This window comes from Erigeron canadensis, chromosome 3 (genome assembly GCF_010389155.1).
Source record: "Erigeron canadensis isolate Cc75 chromosome 3, C_canadensis_v1, whole genome shotgun sequence".
Lineage (NCBI taxonomy): Eukaryota > Viridiplantae > Streptophyta > Magnoliopsida > Asterales > Asteraceae > Erigeron > Erigeron canadensis.
Genome location: NC_057763.1, coordinates 37,230,279 through 37,252,810, shown reverse-complemented (window position 1 = coordinate 37,252,810; position 22,532 = coordinate 37,230,279). Strand labels below are relative to the sequence as shown.

At 30.7% G+C, this 22,532-nt stretch overlaps 3 protein-coding genes across 3 annotated transcripts; 2 read left to right on the top strand and 1 right to left on the bottom strand.

Annotated features, from left to right (window-relative positions):
- Window positions 1-158: 158 nt before the first annotated feature.
- On the bottom strand, window positions 159-3,881 carry LOC122593611. Its single transcript, XM_043766037.1, has 4 exons — window positions 3,614-3,881; window positions 2,139-2,805; window positions 1,105-1,249; window positions 159-402 (listed from the first exon to the last, which is right to left on the bottom strand). Exons 2-4 carry the CDS (start codon window positions 2,689-2,691, stop codon window positions 321-323), a joined length of 780 nt encoding a protein of 259 aa, XP_043621972.1. The 5' UTR covers window positions 2,692-2,805; window positions 3,614-3,881; the 3' UTR covers window positions 159-320.
- A 2,464-nt stretch (window positions 3,882-6,345) lies between these two features.
- On the top strand, window positions 6,346-7,384 carry LOC122592059. Its single transcript, XM_043764270.1, has one exon. It carries the CDS (start codon window positions 6,346-6,348, stop codon window positions 7,270-7,272), a length of 927 nt encoding a protein of 308 aa, XP_043620205.1. The 3' UTR covers window positions 7,273-7,384.
- A 5,537-nt stretch (window positions 7,385-12,921) lies between these two features.
- LOC122592057 lies at window positions 12,922-14,016 on the top strand. The gene has a single exon (XM_043764268.1). The coding sequence runs from the start codon at window positions 12,922-12,924 to the stop codon at window positions 13,891-13,893; it is 972 nt and encodes a 323-aa protein (XP_043620203.1). The 3' UTR covers window positions 13,894-14,016.
- The last annotated feature ends 8,516 nt before the right edge of the window (window positions 14,017-22,532 follow it).

Below are 22,532 nucleotides of genomic sequence, written 5' to 3'. Positions count from 1 at the left end.
TAAATTTAGATATGGGGGCTTAAACTTTTCAGTTTTCAGCATGTTAAAAGAAACGAATACCAATTCATAATTTAGTTTATGTACTCGATAGGGTTAAGAAGGAGGAGACAAGTTTCTTGCATGGAAATTGTAGCAAGGACAACCATAACAATACTCTATTTAATCTGAGAAAAATGTTAAATGTTTTAACTTTTAATCATCAAAGTAGATAGCATTCTACAGATTAGATCGAGTCTAAAATTACTATGTACAGAAGAAACTAGCAACTCAGAGTGTACAACGATTATGCCTGAACGCCGGGAAAAAAAAACTTAATCTGCTCATTCAAGTGACGATCTGGAGTCAGAGTTTTGTTCCACAAAACTTGAACCCGTGTGATATATCCTTCTTTGCACAAGTTTCCTGCAAGAGACACGTATGTTCAAGGTCAGACGAATGAACCAAGGTACAAAAGATCAATCATTTACATCATTTTCTTTCCATCTTATTCCTAGGTCTTTTTTTCTAGATTAGGAAAACAGGGCGTCAAAATGCATCGTAATTTCTATTAAAGAACATATAATCAGAACCCACAATACAACATAGAAAGCTAAACTTCTTTTTCAAAGATTAACCTTTTTGGCTATAGGAGGTAAAATTGGCTGCAGAAACGTATTGGGTTCCGGTTGGACCATGGACGATTGATCCCCCAACATTCGTCTGTCCATTGTCTTAAAATTCACACATAAATTCTCTAATAATATGGTTAACGAGTTTGTAAACATTTGAGTATACTTTTGCAGTTCCAACCTTTTAAGCTATTGATCTATTTTCATATTATATTTAAAAAGTTACTCATTTGACCTTTTACCAAGAATGAAGGATCTCTGATAATCAAACAGTAGGATGGTGTATTGCATTTACATGCCACTATTTATCCGTGATACCGCATTTTTATGACATGTAGAGCTTTCTCTTTTGCCGTTTTTATTTTTTCAAAATTTGTTTTGTCTACAAAATATACTATGATGCTTAATAACTTTAGTCACTCATATTTTCTCGTAATCAACTTTGGCATCTGTAGAAGTATAAGATGGAGAAGCATTGCATAAAAGGACAACATACCTGGGAGGGTTCGCAATCTGATGAGCACCATTGCTTTCAAGGGGGTTATTTCCAAGCTGGATGGAGATCAGGCTACTAGACGGCGCTCCTGATGACTTTGGAGAATCATCGAAACTCAAATTTGAACTTTGACCAGAACTAAAACCTGCAAAGCAAGGTCATGGGTGACTTGAATGCATATGAAACAGAGATTTATTTCACAATCTAGTAACAGCTAAGAGAGTTGATGCATGTGCTCTATTAAGTTGAAGTACATGATCACCAATAAAATTACCATATAGTTTCGACGGTGAGCAAATGTATCGAACTGATAAGACAGGGGCACAAATTAAATGGTATCCAGAGAACATGTATTACAAAGAACATTTCAGAAACATACCAAACTGAAAAGTATAACAGGTTAGCAGATTCATGGTTGTTATTTATAACATGATTGTAGTAACAACGATATAGGAAAAAGGTTTTACGACCCAAAACTTTTAAGGCAACCAAAGTTCTCAATCTAAGGTTCTCGTCTACTATAACTTCTGCACAGAGTGATAAATATACGACTGACATAACAAATAATCTTTCAGGCCGGGAAAGGCTACAAACATTTACTAATAGGTAAACTAAAAGAAATATATGACAACCTAAAAAGCAAAAGAAACTAGTATCTATCATACATTCATACTACTCATGAAAGTTGAAACAACGACTATACATGGTTTACTAAATTTTTTTATTGTTAGTTCGAAATCTTGATACCATCAATCATAATCATAATTACGAATATAGAGGTAGCATCAACGGGTAAAGATGGGGAGAATCTGGTTGAGCAGAATAAAGAGGGTTAAGATTACTTTGAAACCCCAAAAGCCAGACACTCTGACTTTTTTTGGAAAACTTCCACTATGTTTTAATTTTAGTTACAACTAGAGTGCCACTTCTTCAATCATGCTACTAACCTAATTACTATAGAAGTAATATTGATCAAATATAGCGCATCATCTCATCAAATGACATGCATCAAGAATCAAGACTCGACGTTTTACCTTGGAAAATTATGACAATGAAAAAGAGAATTGTAATGGCCATAGCAAAGAGGCTGATGTTGGATGATGCTGGTGGCGGTGAAGATTTAGCTGCTCTCTTTCTCTTCAAAGACTTCAATCTTTCTACCCTAGCTCGCCTTTTCATTGTCTGCTCAGCGATCTCCTTAACTAATTGCAAGTCAGCTGTGTCCAGTGACGGGCCCTTACGTGGCCGGGGTGGCTTTGGAGCCTTTTTAGAGTTTGGAATTTTGCGTTTTTCTTTCAACTGTATCTTTTCTAAAAGAGGTGTTTGTTCACCGTTTTTTCCAAGTTTATAATGTGTCAATGATTCAATATCCTCATAGTCATCATCACTTGATTTTACTGAAGTCCTATAAGAATTACTGCTACATTCACCATCCTCTGATCCTTCAAAACTAAAAATTCCACCTACAGATCGAACCACGGTTTTTGCTCTTTTATTACCTATTCTTCTATCTTCTTCACATTCACTTTCACTAGTCCCGATGTCAACAATGGTCTCTCTATCTTTAGCTGGTTTATTATTGTCCATCTGATTTAGTCAAGAAGACTAATATATCATAATATCTACAAAACCTCGTTAATATAAACTTCTAACTTTCGCAAGTATAATCATCACAGAACCTCATCTATCTACGAAGGAAACCTGCATTGATATGCATCGTAGTTCAGTACATCATATGAAGAACAAACACAGATATCTCATCTATATCATTTCCTTAAACTATCATGCTTAACTTTGTAAATTGTGGACCTACTTATTACATCATATGTTCTCAAGACATATACACACGACCCACAATATGAAACTCTTAAATGGTTAAAACAAGTTACTTCAATGAAGAAACCACCTATCCCCTAAAAAACATTCCATATACAGAACAATCCAGTCAAACCAAAACACAAAACAACGCAGATAACAACGTGTGGGCAAGATGGTACACCACAAACATACACAATCGATCACCACACACCACCAATGAAAACCTTATACTTACCAACCGACTGCCAAAAGAACAATAAGGTTTTAATAGCCAAGCTGCAATCACTTTCCCAAACACAATGTTGATAAATTTTACATCTTGTTAACATTTTTTCAAGCAGTGGCAATTACTTATGTAATTGTCATCAAACCGCTATATATATCTTCATATAAATAAAAACCAACAAAAATATACAAAACCCTACACATGTAATATCCTTATATTCATGACAACACCTTAAAAAGGCTTTAAATCATTGGTAGGGTTTCATTCTTGACTTTTTCTAAAAATTCATATCGTTATCATACATATAACATGAAATCTATACATACAATAATACATCATTTTCTATCATGACACTTTAACAATTTATGTAAAAAATTAGATGAGCTTATACCCTATAAAATTTCTAACTACCATCACATAATCAAATAATAACATAAAGAAAAAAAAATAATAATACAAAAATACCTCCGCCGTAGCGCCGCCAGCCCACCGCCTATCGTTGCCAAAAGAATAAACCTTCAAACGCGGCAAGAATCTTTAATCAACTTTTTAGAATAAAAATTTAAGAAATTTTTTTGAAGAACATGGAAAATCGAGCCGATTATTTTGGACAGAATATTTATCGAAATTCTATAAACACAAAAAATTAAAACAGAGGGATGTCTGCTTCTTTCTTGCAATTCCCAATTTTTCTTACATTTCTTTTTTTTATTTATCGATTGTCTTAACAACCCGTTACCTTGTAATATTTTAAGTCTAATTAAAATAAAATGACTTTTATTCTTTATAATATCTTTATTATCCGTTTCTTTATTTTACTTTATTTATTTCATTTGTTTTATATGTAAACCTTAATTTAATTTTATGATAGTGATATTAGTTTGTTTTATTGTATCTTTTTTTTATTTAAACATTTTTTAAAATAACTAAGTCGTTTTAACATGGTATTTGTTCAATGCTTTAGGGCGCGTTTAGTTGGAGAAAATGTTTTTAAGTTTTTCATTTCTAGTTTTAGAAATTATGAAAAGGTTTTTCATTTCTAAAAAACCCTTGAAATTTTTGAAAACGTGTTCAAAATAAAAGATGGAGTTTTCATTTTTCCATTTTAAAAAACTAGAAAACATGTTCAAATTCACTTGTTTTCTAATTTTAGGTTTATAAAAGGTTTAGAAAATATAAAAGTGAAAACAAAAACTGAAAAAAACAGTTTTCAAATTTTAGTGCAAAAGTTGGAGAAGGGAATTTTCCTTTTCTAGGAAAACTTTTCTAAAAAATTACAATTTGAACGCGTTTCCTGTTTTCCATGTTTTCTTGAAAAATGAAAATGGAAAACAAATGAGTTTTCTTGAACTAAACGCACCCTTAGCCTTTAAGATAAGTAATAGGTTTTTCCCAGTATAATAACAAATAACTTAATAAAATTTTAATATATATATATATATATATATATATATATAATATTCAATGAAAAACAGATATAACTTTTTCGTGAAAATTTTAGGCCAATCGTAGTAAGGTGAGGAAGAGCTCATCTGACGCTCTTATTTTGAGAAAGTTAATGCTAGGAACCCCTTCCATCTCATCTAGGGATGAGCAAAAAAGCCGGAAAACCGAAACTGATCCGGTACCGTATTGGTACCGGTATCGAAAATCGGTACCAATAGGGATTCGGTTTCAGTATCAATGTTTATTTTGGGACGAAATCGGTTTCAGTACTAATTGGTACGGGACCGGTTCGGTACGGAGAAAGCGAATTGTGTGAAAATGCATATAACAATAGGATGCAATGCTAGTATTTAGTGATTCTTCTCCATTAGTTTTATTTACACTTATTTATATTATAGTTTTACATCTCTTTATCGATTCATATGATAGAAGCATGCATAGATTCACTGAACACTTAATTAAAAATACCTTCTGCGTAGTCTATAAATTTAAGTCTTTAAAGTGATGAAGCCCTGCGAGTACGCGCGAGTTTCAAATCAATGTAATTACCAGCAAAAGTACGAATAAATTGAAACCTATGAAAGATAGTTCTACATATCATAGAACAACTACCATTTTTCAAATGGAACATATGCAGCCAGTCCATTTTCATTTGGTTCATGTCAATAATTTCTTCCAACTCCTTTTTGTACTGAATTAATTCCAATCTTTTTAGAAGGTGGAAATTGAGAATCAATCTGCTCAATATTAAAGTTCCAAATAACAGATACAAGATATAAAGCATGTTCTTATGAATGACTATTTGAGCACTTAACAACGACACATGGGATTTGGACTTACAGATGATCGTAAAACCCGAAAATGCTTGTGGAAATTCAGTATTATTCGGTACAAAACCAAAATACTGGTACCGATACCAAACCGGTACCGTATCCATATAATTGGTACGGTATTCGGTTCTCACTTTGGGCCGTTTTCGGTATCGGTATTAATCGGTACGGTTCTTGTACCGATCTCATCCCTAATCTCATCCATTTCTTCCCATTTCTTATTTAAGAAGTGCTTTGACGGGTGTATAAGGCCAACTTTTGTACCGTTGCTAATATTTTTTTTTTAGGAATATGTGAGGAAGAAGTCTTATTCCTAGAGGTAATTCTTAAAGAGAGAAGAAAAGCTAATGTGACAATAAGGAAGATGTGAGAAAGTACAGATGATAAGCCTCGAGAAATATAAGCTTAATACTTATCATATTACAATTGTTACAGACCAGTTTTGTTTGGTATGTTGATTTTCACAATTTGCACCTAAGCAGAAGTTTCTTAAATCTTTACTCTTGGCTCACTCCGATAGCCATCAAGGGGACCAAAATCCATTTTGGTACATGCCCATTTATCCTTATGCCCTACATCCCCTTCTTATATAATACTCCGTAATAGTTATTACTGTACCATTATTGTTATTATAAATCCATACCACAATTAATGGTAGTGTGGAATAAACTTTCTGACTCATTGGATATGCCCCTCATTCTTCTCAACCACTTTCAAACGTACACTCGATTTAGAAATTAATATATCCTTTTGATTGCTTTAATCTTACCATATTATCATACAAGATAATGTAGGTTAGTTTTCCTTTATTTTCATATATCCCATGGAATATTCTTTCTTTCAAATTCTTCTTGGCACTTGGTTTATATATCACTTCTTCATTTGTTAACTTAATTACTTTCATATCTTGTTTGAAATAAAATGGCGGTGAGATCAAAGCGTGTTAGTGATCCTCTAGACGAACGAGTCAAGGATCGAATCATGGGTCGTGACATGCTAGAAACCGTGTGTGGTGGCCAATGTAGTACTGCTAATGCCAGCCAAATCGATCATTGCTATTCATCCTCATCATCGACATCTCGTTCTCTTTCTTATCTTGTTAATTGTTTTGAAGAAGATGTCATCACTGATAAAGTAGATGATGGGTGTCATATACATGAAAATGATTCTGATTCTGATTCTGATTTTATGGATGCAAAACAGGAAGAAATGAATTCCACACTGCATAATATAAATGGTGATGATCACTTCAGAAACATCCTTTTAGCCAATGTTACAAAAGCTATAGAGATATTTCGTCCTATAATTACATCTAACACGCAAATTCTCAACCGTAACGTTACGTTATATCTTCAAAACCTTGGCTACAACGCGGCCATTTGCAAGACAAAATGGGAGAGCTCATGTACAGCCGGTAACCATGAGTTCATTGATGTCATTCGAACATTAGATAACATCAATGTTCGTTACTTGATTGACCTCAACTTTGCCCAAGAGTTCCACATAGCAAGACAAACAAAACACCTCCAACGTTTGTCAAACAAATTGCCCGTTGTTTTCGTTGGTAAAAGCGAAGATTTGAAGGTGATTGTGAAGTTAATGTGTGACGAAATAAAGCGATCACTAAAGAGCAGAGGATTATTTGTTCCTCCATGGAGAAAAAACAGGTTTATGCAAAACAAGTGGTTTGGCCCATACCGTCGAACAGCCAATTTATACACCCTGTCGTCTAAGATTTCGGTTCCCATAAACAACAGGATATCAAGTAGTATCAAATGCAACAGTATGGTTGGATTTCAAGTTGTTGACAGTGTTTCATTAGTCCATGCGGCATCCCGTACAAGATAACTTGCTTCAAATATATAATAGTATTGTAATTTATTCTAGAAGATCGGTATGCATTATTAATCGTTATGGTTCTAAATTAAATTTCGATAATAATATGGAGTTGTTAAGTGTACCCAAAAGTCAAATTTGTTTTATTTTTGTTTCATTTAAATACTTTTTTCCTTACAAAATTATTGTTTTTTCCGACCAAAATGTCTACTTTTTCGGCTTTTTGTATTTCTATGTATTTTAATATTTTCAAGATTCTTGATAAATAAGTTTATCTTTTTATTTTTTCATATTTGATAAAGTGACAAGTATCACCACCAACTGCTACCTCTAGCCATCACCAACCTTGCCACCACCAGCCACCTACAACCCAAATCAAGTATCACCGGACACCGACCTTCATCTCCAGCCACCATCTCCAACGACCATCTCTGCCACAAACAACCCAAATAAATCTATAAACATGTTTATCATCAATTATTTCCACCTTCAACCATCATCACTCATCACTTTTGGTCCCCATTAATCACCGCTAATCATATATCAAATTTTGAAATAGAAACACCAAATTGAACAACATACATCCACACATCTTAGCACATGTCACTACATCCTATCACCCTATCGTCAGTCACCATCTCCGGTCAATCACCACCTACCACCCCCAACAATATTAAACATAATCGGATCTATTCGATCACAAGTCTAATAAAACAGAGAAAGAGAGTGACATGTGGCAGTGGCTTGTAGCGACGGTGGGGATGAAGCAATGACTTGTTGCCACAAATCTATAAACTAGCAAAATATATAACATATATGAGAAAGGAATAAATTGGCAAATCTAAGAATAAGTTGGTGGTTGGGACTTGGGATTGTGGGGAAAAAGAAAGGATTGTTGGAAAAGTTGACAGGGAAGAGAAAGAGGTAGCCTATAAAAATAATTATGTTTGTCAGAATAATGATTTAAAATCTCTATTATTAATAAAGAAAGATTGTTTCTAGAAGAAAAAATATGATATGTCATGCTATAATTTTTCCCTACATTTTATATAATTAAAGATGATGTCATATGACAAAAATATATTTATTTTAATTTAGCATATTCTTTCTTTGGTCTATCATAATTCAAAATTTCCTTTTAAGTCATGATGAAATATTTATAAAATTAAGTTAATGATATATATATATATATATATATATACTAGGTATTTTACTCCGCGCGATGCGCGACTAGGTAAAAAGGTTATTTTATACATTAGTAAATAGGTATTCTATAAGTTTGTTATGTGAAAATTGATTATGTTATAGTTCATGGTTAAATTCTGGTCACCTTTTGACTTTTCTGACATGTCAATATTATAATCACTCAACCTACCGTAGTTATTAAACACTTCTTTTGAGAACATTTACCCTAAGATATTTTGATATCATCAACAACATCATTTGTGTAAAAATAAATCAAATGTAAATCGATAATGTAGCATGCTATCTATTCATCAAACTTAATAATAATATATATCTACAAAGCAAAAAACTAAGCATGACAACAATATAGTCATATAAGATATACATAAATACAATACAAAAAGGTAAAAAAAAAAAACAATAAGAGAAATAAGAGAAAATCATATAGTTTTTGTTTCCAGTTATGTTTAAGAGATGAAGAAAATACCTTATGTAATGACTGGAAAAAAAAATAATCCTAAACACAACTAAGAAATAAAGTATTTTTATCTATGTCAATCAAGAAAATCATTTGTAAAACTCTAAGTAACTATTATTATCATTATATAATAGACTTTGTTTTATGCCTAGATAACAACCAATTTTAATTGCTTTATTTTATGTGTTTTGGCCAAGAGAACGAAGGAGAGAAACAACATGATTGTTTTATCTTATATAATCTAATAATATTTTTAAATAAATTCTAAAATTGATATGAGTCTTCAAAATTTTATATATTTTAAATAATATTATGTTTGTAAACTATCATGGCCAAAATAGTAGACATGGACGTCTTTTTATTGTACAGTATGGGTTTTGATTTTTTATTTTTAATCTTGTGTATATAGTTTTGATTTAATATTTTATATTAATTAATAAAATAAGTTAGATTAGTTTGAGGAGATATAAAGGTTATAAAATAAATATTATAAAAAAAGTGTGAAAATGCCACGTAGGATAAATCATATGTGTCAACGTTTAAAGTTAGCTTAGCTTGAAAGAAAGCTTTAGAAGGCTATGATTCCTACTGTTTTAATATATATATATATATATATGTTTTTTTACCCGCACGATGTGCGGCTGTTGTAAATCAAGATACAATAAAAATTCATGATTACCTCTTAAAACACATATTATAATTATGATACAATAAAAACTCATGACATTTTAGATTAATTATAATATATTAAAAAAACATATTATTAACAAAAAAGTTAATTTGAATTAAAAATTAAAAAAAAATATTATCATGTTGCAAGAATCTTAAAAACTCAAATTCACCTTAAACACATAACATTGTTAGAGAAGGTTGTAAAATCCAAAAATATCATCACTTAAAATGCCGTTGTCACATTTTAAACTATTTGGATAAAAAGAATTAAAGGAACACATAGACATTGTCAGAAAATTATAAATAAATAACAGAAAAAACCATTTAAAATATAAAAAAATAAATATAAATTATTCGTAATGAAAAATGTTAGATATAATATAATTATCAGGCTCTTGTTTTTTCTCGATGCTTTGATCTAAACAGCGAGACATATTTTCTTTTCGTGTGTTTCATGGATCTAAATTGGCCCCGATCTAGACTACTCTTAATTTACTACAAAATGGTGCATCACCCTTGCCACATTATTAACAAATACTAACATTTGTTTAAACAATATAACAAAAGGTGCACTTTGCTAGAGAATGAAAACATACATTTAAAGTTTCACTTTAAAAATGAGGACCAAAATAATTATATGGAACTCAAAAGTGAATGTACTATCCTATATCATGAAGTAATTAACTCAAATAGGGAATGAAAATTTAAAGTAAATTTTACAGAAAACAAAAACAAATATTTGTTAACATAACCAAACTTTAAGATGAAAAGTAATGTCATTCTGGTTACAAAAACCAAAACAAAAGCAAAAATATTATTGTATTACCATGAAGATGTATATGTTACAAATTCATAAAATTATCCATTAAAAGAGATGAAATCACGAAAAAAAATATGTACATGCTTCTAAAACTTGTTATTATATTATATAATATTATATAATATATTATGTTAACATTAACAATCCTCCTATGTAGACTATTTTTTACGGTTGGTATTACAAACCATTTGATTTGGCTTTTTTTGATTTTGATTTCGAAGGATTTTATATATTTAGGTTTAGGTTATTTAACATACAATATCAATAAATATAATTGGGTATACACTGTCAAGTTTCGTAAGATACAATAATATCTTTGTCTAGATTTTCTTTGATAATAATATATTTTATTTTATTATATAAAATATATTTATATTGTTATTTTATTATATTGTATATAAATATTCGGAAAAAATATGGAGGCGACACGTAAGAAAATTCCTACGTGGCAAAGTCTAAAAATATTTTTAAAATATATTTATATTATTATTTTATTATATTGTATATAAATATTCAAAAAAAATATGGAGGCGACACGTAAGAAAATTCCTACGTGGCAAAGTTAAAAAATATTTTTAAGTTGAATTGGATGGCTTTATAAAGCTAAGATTCTTATTGTTTTATTAGTTGTATATATATATATATATCCAAGTAAAAAATTATTTTGGAGCTAAAATCCATAACTACATAGGTTTAGCTCATTTGGTGTTTCGAGTTTATGGTTATAGATATGTGAATTGTGTTTTGTTTTTATAGGTTGTAGGTTATATTATTTTTATCTACCGATGATGTTGTTAATATTGTTTTACTTTGAAGCTCCAGTCTTATTAATATTATTGAATTCAATGTTTGGTAATGTTAAGATCAAGGTTAGCCTCCTATAACAATTTTTTATTTTGTATGTATAATGAAACCTATTTGCAATGGCCTAGATTGAATTCTCTCTTCTTTTTCTTTTTTTTAAATAGTACGAGGAAATGTGGTTCAATGTGTCGATGTTTTGCCCCAAAACTTAAAACTTCATTTAGTATTTTCCAACTTTTAAAAGGAACACCATGTTCCTTATGTTCAAAAGAGTCAAACTTTCGTAATTTATTTATGAATAAATTAAACAATGACGTCCGAAGTTAAGGTTAGATACCTAATTGTTATTAAAGACAAAAGTTGTCGTTTTCCCTTTCAGACCATACTTATGGATATGATTGAGGTGATTTTAAAAAATTAGAATCATGTGCAAAAGGAAATGGTTAATCCTCTTAAACTATCAGCCTAGAAATCCTCATAACAATTGAATGATGACAGATGATAAAATCAGATGGCAAGATTATGAAAGATAATTAGTAGATACCACATGTCACTTTCTTATAGTTTTAGAAGAATTTTTAAGCTAAAATTTAGAAGGATTTATCATTTTCATTGTGCAAATACACTTGATTATTCTGCAAGTCTCCACATTGATAAAACTACGTAAGAAATAAGTGACACGTGTTATTTTAAAAAAGGAAAAATCTAGTATAAGTGTTAGATGATAGAGATTATATGATCATCTAAGTAATGTTTTCTTCATAAATATAATTAAAGTATAAACTAGTATAAAATTTGACTATTTAGATAATTTTCCCTAATTATTAAGTTCAGCTTTTAAAATTTTAATATTGTAAATCTTCTTCGAAACACATGCCTCCAACCAATTAGGTCGCGTTTGGTTCGCAAATTCTGATAGAATTTGATGGAATTGGAATTGAATTCCATTCCTTAGTGCGTTTGGTTGCTCAATGATGAAGGAATATCATTCCGTTGGAATGTCAACATTCCATTATTTGATGGAATCTCCATTCCATGAGGATGGAGGAAAGAATCTCATTCCGTTTCTCCTTTAAATCTTCAAAAAATGAAAAACATTCCATCAAATTCCATTCCATCAGATTCCAATTCCTTCAATAGATTACATTCCATCCAAAAACATTCTGTGAACCAAACGCGATAAAAAACAGAAGGCCATCCTATGAGTGTGTTGTAAATTGGACCCAAGAACAAAAGTTTTCAATTCATTGTAACAAACACGGAGTGCTTCTTTAAATTCTTCACTATTGGCGTAGTCCAATAGCCATCAACCTGACCAAAACGACCCACTTGGCTACGTGCCCATATCCTCAGGACTTAAGGCCCCACATGGCCTATAAATACTCGGTTCACTAGAATAAACTCTCACATGCCTTTTGGATATGCCCCAATAGTTCTCAGTTCTCACCACCTCATCAAACGATATATTCATTTAGAATTTAAATATATATATATATATAACTTTTGATACATCAATAAGTACACCAATTATTCAAAGATAATGTTGATTAGTTTTGAATTTTCACTTATCTCGTGGAATATGCTTCATTAAAATTCTTCCTCACAATTATTACTACTTTATATACGAGGAATACCTTTAGTACATCTTCATTTCGATCTTAACCTCTCTCATTCATTAAACCTTTCTTTCTTCAAACTTAAAATGGTTGTGAGATCAAAGCGTGTTACTTATCCTTTAGCCGAACGAGTTAAAGATCGAATGGTTGGTCGTGACAAACCACCGGAAATCATGTACGATAGCAGTGGTAGCGAACACAGCGCTACCACCAGCCAAATCAGCGGTGATTCATCGCCATCATCGGCTCGTTCACTCTCTTATCTTGTTAATTGTTTTGAAGAAGAAGACGATGAAAAAGAAGACGTGATTGCCATAGAGGGTAGTCATAAACAAGACAACGGTTCTGGTTCTGGTTCTGGTTCTGGTTCTGATTCTGATTCTGATTCTGATCGTGTGGAAGCAAAACTCCAAGAAATAAATTCCACATTGCGAAAATTAAATGGTGATCGCTTTAGAAACATCCTTTTTGATAATGTTACAAAAGCTATCGATACATCTCGCCCTATCATCACATCAAACACTCAAAGCCTCAACCGTAACATTATGTTATATCTTCAAAACCTCGGCTACAACGCGGCCATCTGCAAAACAAAATGGGAGAGCTGTGGTGGCCTCACAGCCGGTAACCACGAATTCATTGATGTTATTCGATCATCAAATAACATCAATCTTCGTTATTTCATTGATCTCAATTTTGCTCGAGAATTCGACATAGCAAGACAAACAAAACACTTCCAACGCTTGTCAAATACATTGCCGAGTGTTTTCGTCGGTAAAAGTGATGATTTAAAGGTGATTGTGAAGCTCATGGGCGACGAAATAAGGCGGTCGTTAAAAAGCAGAGGATTGGTTCTCCCTCCGTGGAGGAAAAACCGGTTTATGCAAAACAAGTGGTTCGGTCCGTACCGTCGGACGGTGAATTACATCCCGTCTAATATCTTGGTTTTGGCTGATGACAAGAATAAGGTATCGGCCGTTAAATGTAGTATGATCGGATTTAACGTTGTAGACAATGCTCCGTTACTCCCACGCGACAACTCGTACAAGATAATCTAAAATATTCTTTCGTAATCTAGAAATGATTATATTTGTCTTTTCGAAGTATGACAATTGGTGTGGTAAATATTATTATAATGGTACGAGAAAACCGAGTGTTCGTTCTATTTATGATTTAAACCAATAGCCTATCAACCATGTTTAAAAGTTTAATTAAATATGTGTTTTTATAGTATACGGGCTAATTGCATAATTAATACGAGTAATTAACTGAACATTTCTAGTTAATGATTTTATTTTATTTTTTTCATATGCAAGTATACAAGCAATCAAGAGTGATTAGAAAGAGACATGAATTTAAGTTTAAAAATTAATCCTAATAAATAGATTTGGTAAGCTACGATGCCATTTGGGGTTTAGCTAGTATGATTCATTGATTGTATGTACTAAATTTAGAAAGGTGCTGACACATGTATAAAGGGGAGAAGAGTCATGTCTCTCAAAATTTCATCTCTCCCAAATCTCACCAATCAAATACCTTTAATTCAATTTTCCTTTTTAACTCTTTCAACCAACTCTCTCAACCATTTTTGATTACATTCATCACCTTTTCAACCCTCCCAAATTTTATTTTTTTTTTTTCAATTAATTTAAGGAAAATGATAATGACAGCCCCTGATTTTTCTAACAGCAAAGTACAAATTTTAATACACCCAATTAGTTTTTATTGACAACCCTAAGAGCTGTCACTAACAAAACCCTTAATTTAATCAAACAATTAATGAAAAATATATTATTTAACTAAATTATGAAAGAAATATATATTTATTGATAATAACAACAAACATAATCTTAAACAAAATATATTACTTTTATACTAATAAGTCAAAGGTATAAAAATACAACTTTGAAAACTAGGATAGGTTTTTTTTAGAAAAAGTAAAAGTCTAGAGAGCAAGATGAAAATTTACATATAATAGGTTTTGACATTTTGACTATCTTTTTCCCTATTGCATACAGCTATACACGCCTGAAACTATATATCGATCTCAAAATTTTTTTTTTTAAGCATCAAACGGTCAAAAAAGTGGGTTGGACCTCACCTCCACACGCTCCCCTAGCTCCCAACGGTCACAATCTTCTCCAAGCCGCGAAGGGCTTAAAGCCCGTTGAACCTCATGCCGCTGGGAAGCCGTCTTGATGGCGGCGGTGTTACTTCAGCGGGTTGGTCATGCCGCCTGTGAGCCCGCTCCCACTCCTCTCCCCTAAGTTTTTTTATGATAAGAATAAATTTACATAAAAAATTTACGTAATGATGGATAATATATTAATTTATTTATTTTTTAAAAAAAAAGACTATTTTGAATCCTTTGATGTATTTAAAATGAGTTGACCATACAAGACTTTTTATCAAATAATTTGCATGATCCAAGTCATTTGATCGTACATAAAGGAATTTTTAGTTAGCTTTTTGTTGCTAAGATAATACGAGTAATATGGATTAGTTTCCTGGAATATAAGAAACTTTGAACAAATGCCTGTAGTAGGAAATAACTAAAGTTGTGTGTATTGTATGTAAACAACTCGAAATAATATTTATTGCATGTAAAAATTTTGTTTCAACCAATTAAAATCTGACAAGTGGCACCTGTATATGGTTGCCACGTATGTTTTCTTACATACGATAAATATTTTTTCGAGTTGCTTACATACAATACACATAACTTAGTTTTTTCTTACTATATACACTCGGTCAAAGATAATTGCATTCCAGAAAGTAATCTCATAATAATATGTAACAAACAATGTCTTAACAGACTTGATCAAGAGTGGTAGCTATTATCAATAATTTTAAATGTATAAAGTACGTATCTGCGCTCTCGCCAAATTTTTCCATTGGTTAAAATGAAAACATGTGAATTGTAGGCGCACGAAATTAATAGGTAGAGTGTACATGAAGAAGTGAAGATGATAGCTTTGAGGTATTTAGAGTGATTTCATGTGTAGTGATTTATAAATAGAAACAAGAGATAAAATACCTGAAAATATAATTAACTATACACAAATATCTATGTTATGTAATAAGCTACTCGGATATTTATTGTATGCAATGAACTTTCAAATCTTGGTTAAGGGATATATCCGACTAATCAAAACCTTACAAGTGACAACTTATATGGTTACCATATATATCCAGATATATCAAATAATCGAGACTTGAAAGTTCATTGCATACAATAAACATTCGAGTAGTTAATTACACAACATATACATTTGTGTATAGTTCATTGTCCACACACTGCAACGGTAATAGCGATAGCGACAATATGATAACGGCGACACATAGTGTTGGAGGTGGCGGCGGGGTTTAGTTTAAAGGGGGTAATAAAAATATTTTTTTATAATATAAGAGAGTGATGATGTAACTTAATATTAAGAGTTGGTGGTGATTTGATTCGTTAAGGGTAGTTTGTTCAATTTGAATGTCTCATTTTTCTTATTTTTTTTTAACATGAAGCGATAATTTTTATATAATAGTATATAATAATATAGATATAGAAGTATCGATTTACATTAAATCTTATGGTAGCTTGTTATCATAAATTATTTGATGTATGTTAACTTCAAAAAAGTAAAAATAAAATTGATGTATGGACGTATATAGAGTAGAAGTATCAATTGTGTTGCATATAATGAAAGTTAAGTAATGTTTTAGATAGTAAATCAAATATAATTAAAGAGGCAAAAACATTGCCAAAAATAAGAGTGGACACAAGGTTCATGCCTATTATTTCGTTTGCAAATGGCGACAGGCTTCCCGTTTTGGCCCTTCGAAGAAATAGAGAGGTGAATGGAACCCACAAAGACCATTGGCTTAGTTGGAGAGTATACGCTTAATTGTCCTTTTCGCCTTTCAAAACATGATGACATTGACAACCCCCTCTCTGGCTCTCTCTCACTCTTATTTGATTCTGGTTCCACGTGAACTGCTATCCCGTTTTATTAGAACTTTCTGTAATTTTTCCCTTGTCGCTAAAACTTAACAATTAGGGCATATAGTAAGATAATTAATAAGGTCTTGTTATTGACAGTTTTTAATATGTAAAAAGTAGTACTTTTTACCACAACTTAAAAGTGAACATATTTATATGAAAGAGATATTTTTTTTTATGTATGTTAAAGTCCTTAAAATTCTAATTAACATTTTCTAATTAATATCAAAAATATGACATAAGAAATACATATGTATTGAACTATCAAATATCAATAATACTATCAAAGTATTTTAATACAGATTTATCAGCCAACCTCTGTAAATATCCCCTTTTTACTTTTTTAATTAAATTTATTATTTGTTACTCTATCTTTGTCTACGGATAACAAGTACACAACTTATTCTCTTTTTTTTTTTTTTGAAACGGCCAAACCTATCTATCCTATATTAGTTTTAATTTATTATGCCAAGAATAACACTAAGATGGGACTCAAACCCCACACCACCAAGAAAGAGGAAAACCTCTTTTACCACTGAGCTATTACCCAAGTAGCAACACATTGGATTCTCTTTTACATCAAAAAATTTTACCTCAATAACATACACTACTCGCTATCATCATTATCAACATCAACAGTTGCCATGTTATGTTAAGCACAAATAAGGCTGGCATAACAGGTCACACGAAACCTGTTAAGACACGAACCTGTTAAGGTCAAACACGAACACGACCTGTTAACTAATCGTGTCATTTTTTTCAAACACGAACACGACACGAAAATTAACAGGTGCACCTGTTAAGACTTGTTAAGGAACCTGTTAACATGTATATTATAGAATTTTTGACTAATATTGAAAAAAAACCCTAAGGATACAAAAATTCTTACAAATTCCAACTATTATATAGCGACAATAATCCTTACATTACAAAAGTTCATAAACATCTTACCTATAAAATCATATATCAAATCATAATATCAATTCTTGGTATTTTATATATATGTATAATCTTAACATGTCTTAACAGGTCCGGATCTTTAAGACACGAATCTTAACAGGTCTTAACAGGTCCGGACCTGTTAAGACACGAAACCTGTTAAGGTCGAACACGAAACCTGTTAAGAACAGGTCGTGTCGTGTCGTATTAACAGGTTCCGTGTCAAAATTGCCAGCTTTAAGCACAACTATAAATAAATAAAAAAAATTGGAAAGAGAAAAGAAGCCAACAATGATATAAATTTCTAAATGGATTGTCTTAAACACAAACCTCAATTCATTAAATAACTTCTTAATATGTATGGTAGCATATCTGACTCATTATTATTTATCCATTTATTCAATGGAACTAAAAATTTTATTTTACCAAAAAATACAAAATATAAAAAAATGACTAACTTATTCGTAAATCCAATGTTATATTATGCCTAAGAAAAAACTATACTCCCTTATCCAGATGGACCAGATAGAGGGAAGGGAAGTATCGCGAATATGGAAAACTGGAAAAGAGTGCTATACGCCTATACGGTATACTTGAGTTAACTTGGAATTCCGAACTATAAGACTCAAGAATTGGTTAGCCCATTCCATGGTCTATTGTCAGCCCAAGCCCAAAGAAATAGAATGGGTTTTTGGTCAAATTTGTTTAATATATGGAAAATGATTAATCAACCTAATTGGTATGCCTAAAGATATGCCTAAAACTTTAGGAAGTTGACATGTGGAATGCACTAATTCTCTTTCCTAATATTGCCCTCTGATTTTTCCACATGTCATCATCCTACAATTAGACACAACTTTAGGCACACCAATTAGGTAGATTTGTCATTATCCTTAATATATACTAGTTATTGTACCCGCGCGTTGACGCGGGGTACGCTGACTACACGACAAAATTTTAGACTCAAATTTATGTCAAATATTCGAACTATAAAATAAAAAAGACAATTAAACATGTAACAATAACAATAAAAAAAAAATAAAAGTGTTATAAGATGTATAAAAACATAAACAATAACTATATTGAATAATATTTTAAATATAATATAAACTTTTAAACGGTAAAATTGTAACCATGTGAAAGTTATTTGATGAAAAACATGAGAACCCAAAAATTAGTCAAGAGAATAAAAACGAAAACTTTGATGTGGGACAAATTTAAAAACGTTAAATATTTAAGGAAAATGGTTGTCATTAAGGACTTATTACATGCATAAAAAGTAGTACTTTATATATCAATAACCGCCCTCCTGGATTTTCAAAAGACAAAGTACAAACTTTAATATATTAAATTAATTAATACCGACATCCCTAAGTGTCACACCCCACCTTAGGCGGAATCGTAGGATATGACGAAATGATTTAGCGTAGCACATGGAATTTATAATAGAGTCTTGCTAAATGAAATCCAAATAAAAGTAATTTCCACAAGCGGGATAAGTCTAGGCAACACGCCTCAAATAGCAAAAGAAAAATGTAGCAAATAGCAAATAGAGTTCAATGTTCAAATGCAATCTAGGAGTCCATGAAGGATCTCTTTATTGGTCTTCTTATAGCCCATATGCTCAGTCTCCTTACGCATTATTATTACCTGAAAATGAATGCTCGAAAATGTCAACATAATGTTGGTGAGTTCGTAGGTTTAAAGTAATACAAATGAATTTGATGTGCATGATATATGACGTTTGGACAATAGTGTAAAACATGTAGCAGCTTATATGCAAACCAAATACTGATCAATGCCATCATAGTTATCCAACAACACAACCCCAACACTCCTGCCAACAACTCAATCACACATTGCCTACCAACAACTACCAGCTGGAGTATAAAGTTGGTTAATAGTTATCAAATAGTCTTCAATAGATCTCGACAGACATCCATTGCCGTAAATAGTCTTCAATAGATATCGACAGACATCTATTGTATCATAGGAATCAACACAAGCAAGCTAGCATACACATTTCGTAATTACACGTATTTGTCCATAAAAAAAACTAGTTTTAGCACAACTAGTAAAGAAATGAAAAGTGTCTTGAACATCATTTCCCCCCAAAGAAATAAAATAAAAAGGGGCCACGAAACTCACCTCAACAAGTAAGTAGTTGTGCAAAGTCCAAAATGATCACTAGAATCTACACGACACATATATAAGAACAAGTTCCAATTATGGACATGGTCAATAACCGTCCATTGTAAACCGTATTTGATGATATTACATATATGGCTCTTTCAAAATATCGCAACTGATTTGTCATATATTATTAGTTAAAGACATAACTTCATGTAGAGTATTGTTTAATGATTATGGTTGAATTCTACAAGCTCATATTCGCTGAAACTTTTTGTAACTTTATCTATTTTTTATTAGGATGAAACGAACAATTCAAGTTTTCAAATCTTAACTACTGTAAAGTTACATGAATTTTTACTTAATTTATTTCGGACGTTAACTATTTTTAAAAATTCCATAATTACAGACTAGTCATAAAATTCACTGTTTGCGCGCTGAAAAGTTTTATAAAAGTTAAGGGCCTTCGAAACTTCAAAAGAATCCAAATTTTTTTACTGTACACTCTTAACATCTTAAAAATGCTTCTGGAAAAGAATAATCTTTCTGTTCATAAAATCGACCAAGATATGACTATTTGAGATCGACCTAAATCTGTTCGGAAACTCAACTTTGCGCAGTTTTGTTATAAAATTCGTTTGACAACGTTAAACTTCATATTTTGACACAAAACTACTTCCACCAGAAAGTAAACTTCCTGAACTTAATTTTAGACACCAAAAACATGACTTAACCATCTTTCATGACCAAAATACAACCTTTCAAAGTTAACAAACCGAATCTGTTCAGATTCTGAAATAACTCAACTTACTGTTTTAAAGACTATTACAACTAAATATTCATATATAAACTTTCAAATCTTTCCAACACCTATTTACATCTGTTATTATGATTTCATGTCTTCATAATTGGATTTCTTTAACTACATTAATTGTTATGCTACATTAAAATACTTAAACTTTTAACATTAATATGATTTATACTTCAAACTTTTGATTTAACCCTAAAAAAACACCTTTCATTCATTATTATAAATTTTACCATAATATGTATATTCATTAACATAGGTTACTTATAAATAATGATTAATAAATAAAAAGATATGCTTGTATATATATATATATATATATATATATGAAATGAGAAGACAAGTGATTTGCCCCAAGATTGATGATTTCCTTCTTAGATACCTTGGGAAAAAAATAGAATATAATCTTTAAAATTTTATTATTAATTGTAATTTAAATTAAAAGTTCATAAGAATTATAATTAATCTTACCAATAATTTGCTTGACAATGATGATTAGAATAACTTTGATCTTGTGAGGGTTTTTCCTTTTTTTTTTTTGGGTCGACGGCAAGAAGGAAAAGGGGAAAGAAAAATAGTTTTATTTTTTTGTTAAGGTATTTACTTAATATTTATTATAAAAATAAGTGTTTTAGAGTTTGAATGTAATTAGGATACAATAATATATAATTTAACATGAGTTCTAATAAGATTATAATTTCTCTTTTCTTTCCTTTTTTCTTCTCTCTTGGTCGCCCCCCTCTAAATGAGGTTATGCTATCCATATTTTGATGTAAAATCTTATCATTATTATTATTATTATTATTATTATTATTTATTATTATATTATTATATTATATTATTATTTTATTATATTTTATTATTATTATCCTACTACTTGTATTGATTATAGATTACTTTGTAATTATGATTTTTATTCACAAAGTAACGTATAATAATTTATCAATGTCTAAAAATAAATATGACTAACAACTACAAGTCTAGAAATTATGGGGATAGTTATAGTCACCTACGTTTAGGAAGATCAAATATCTAAATCCTAAATTATTGAAATCCAAGTAATAAAAATCCCATATTGGAAATGATCACCACATTTCTATGCTTTTTATACTATATAGGCATATTGACTTGTCAAGAAATTTGGAATGTAAGTTAGAGACTATAATAAATTACCAGTTTTGGTGACGGATGTCACACTAAGGACTTTCATTAACAAAACTCTTTATTTAAAAAGTAAAATCGTAATCATGTGAAAGTTATTTGATGAAAACGTTAGAACTCATAAATTCAGTGTCAAGAAAATAAAAATAAAAACTTTGATGTGAGCAAATTTAAAAATGTTATGTATATAAAAGACGAATAAAAATAGTCAAACCAAATATTTAAAAGCAAAATCGTGACCAGGTGAAAGATTGATGAAAACATTAGAACCCAGAAATTCAGTGTCAAGAAAATAAAAAACGAAAAACTTTGATGTGGGACAAACTAAAAAACATTGTATATAAAAAGACGAATAAAAATAGTCAAACCAATGTTAAAAGTACATCGTGACTAGGCGAAAGTTATTATGAAATGATGAAGAACATGTACACAGTAATTTAGTGTCAAGAAAATAAAAACGAAACGTTAATGTGGGACAAAAGTTAAAAGATAGAAAGTTTAGGAGGTTAAAAATAAAATATGATAAAAGTTTATTATGTGCTATACGAACTTGTACATTCCGCATATAATTTACTTGTATATTCCTATAAGTTTTTAGTATAGTATAAATTATGAAATATAGAGTCATAGAGTGGCGTGTGACGGTATTATTTAACATTAAATCACAT

Bases quoted from the DNA above. Each gene is read 5' to 3' on its own strand.
- LOC122593611 (XM_043766037.1), bottom strand. From the start codon at position 2,691: ATGGACAATAATAAACCAGCTAAAGATAGAGAGACCATTGTTGACATC. The intron at 1,250-2,138 runs GTAAAACGTCGA...CTTGCTTTGCAG, and splicing joins CATTGTCATAATTTTCCAAG to GTTTTAGTTCTGGTCAAAGT. The intron at 403-1,104 runs GTATGTTGTCCT...TGTCTCTTGCAG, and splicing joins CAGATTGCGAACCCTCCCAG to GAAACTTGTGCAAAGAAGGA.
- LOC122592059 (XM_043764270.1), top strand. From the start codon at position 6,346: ATGGCGGTGAGATCAAAGCGTGTTAGTGATCCTCTAGACGAACGAGTC.
- LOC122592057 (XM_043764268.1), top strand. From the start codon at position 12,922: ATGGTTGTGAGATCAAAGCGTGTTACTTATCCTTTAGCCGAACGAGTT.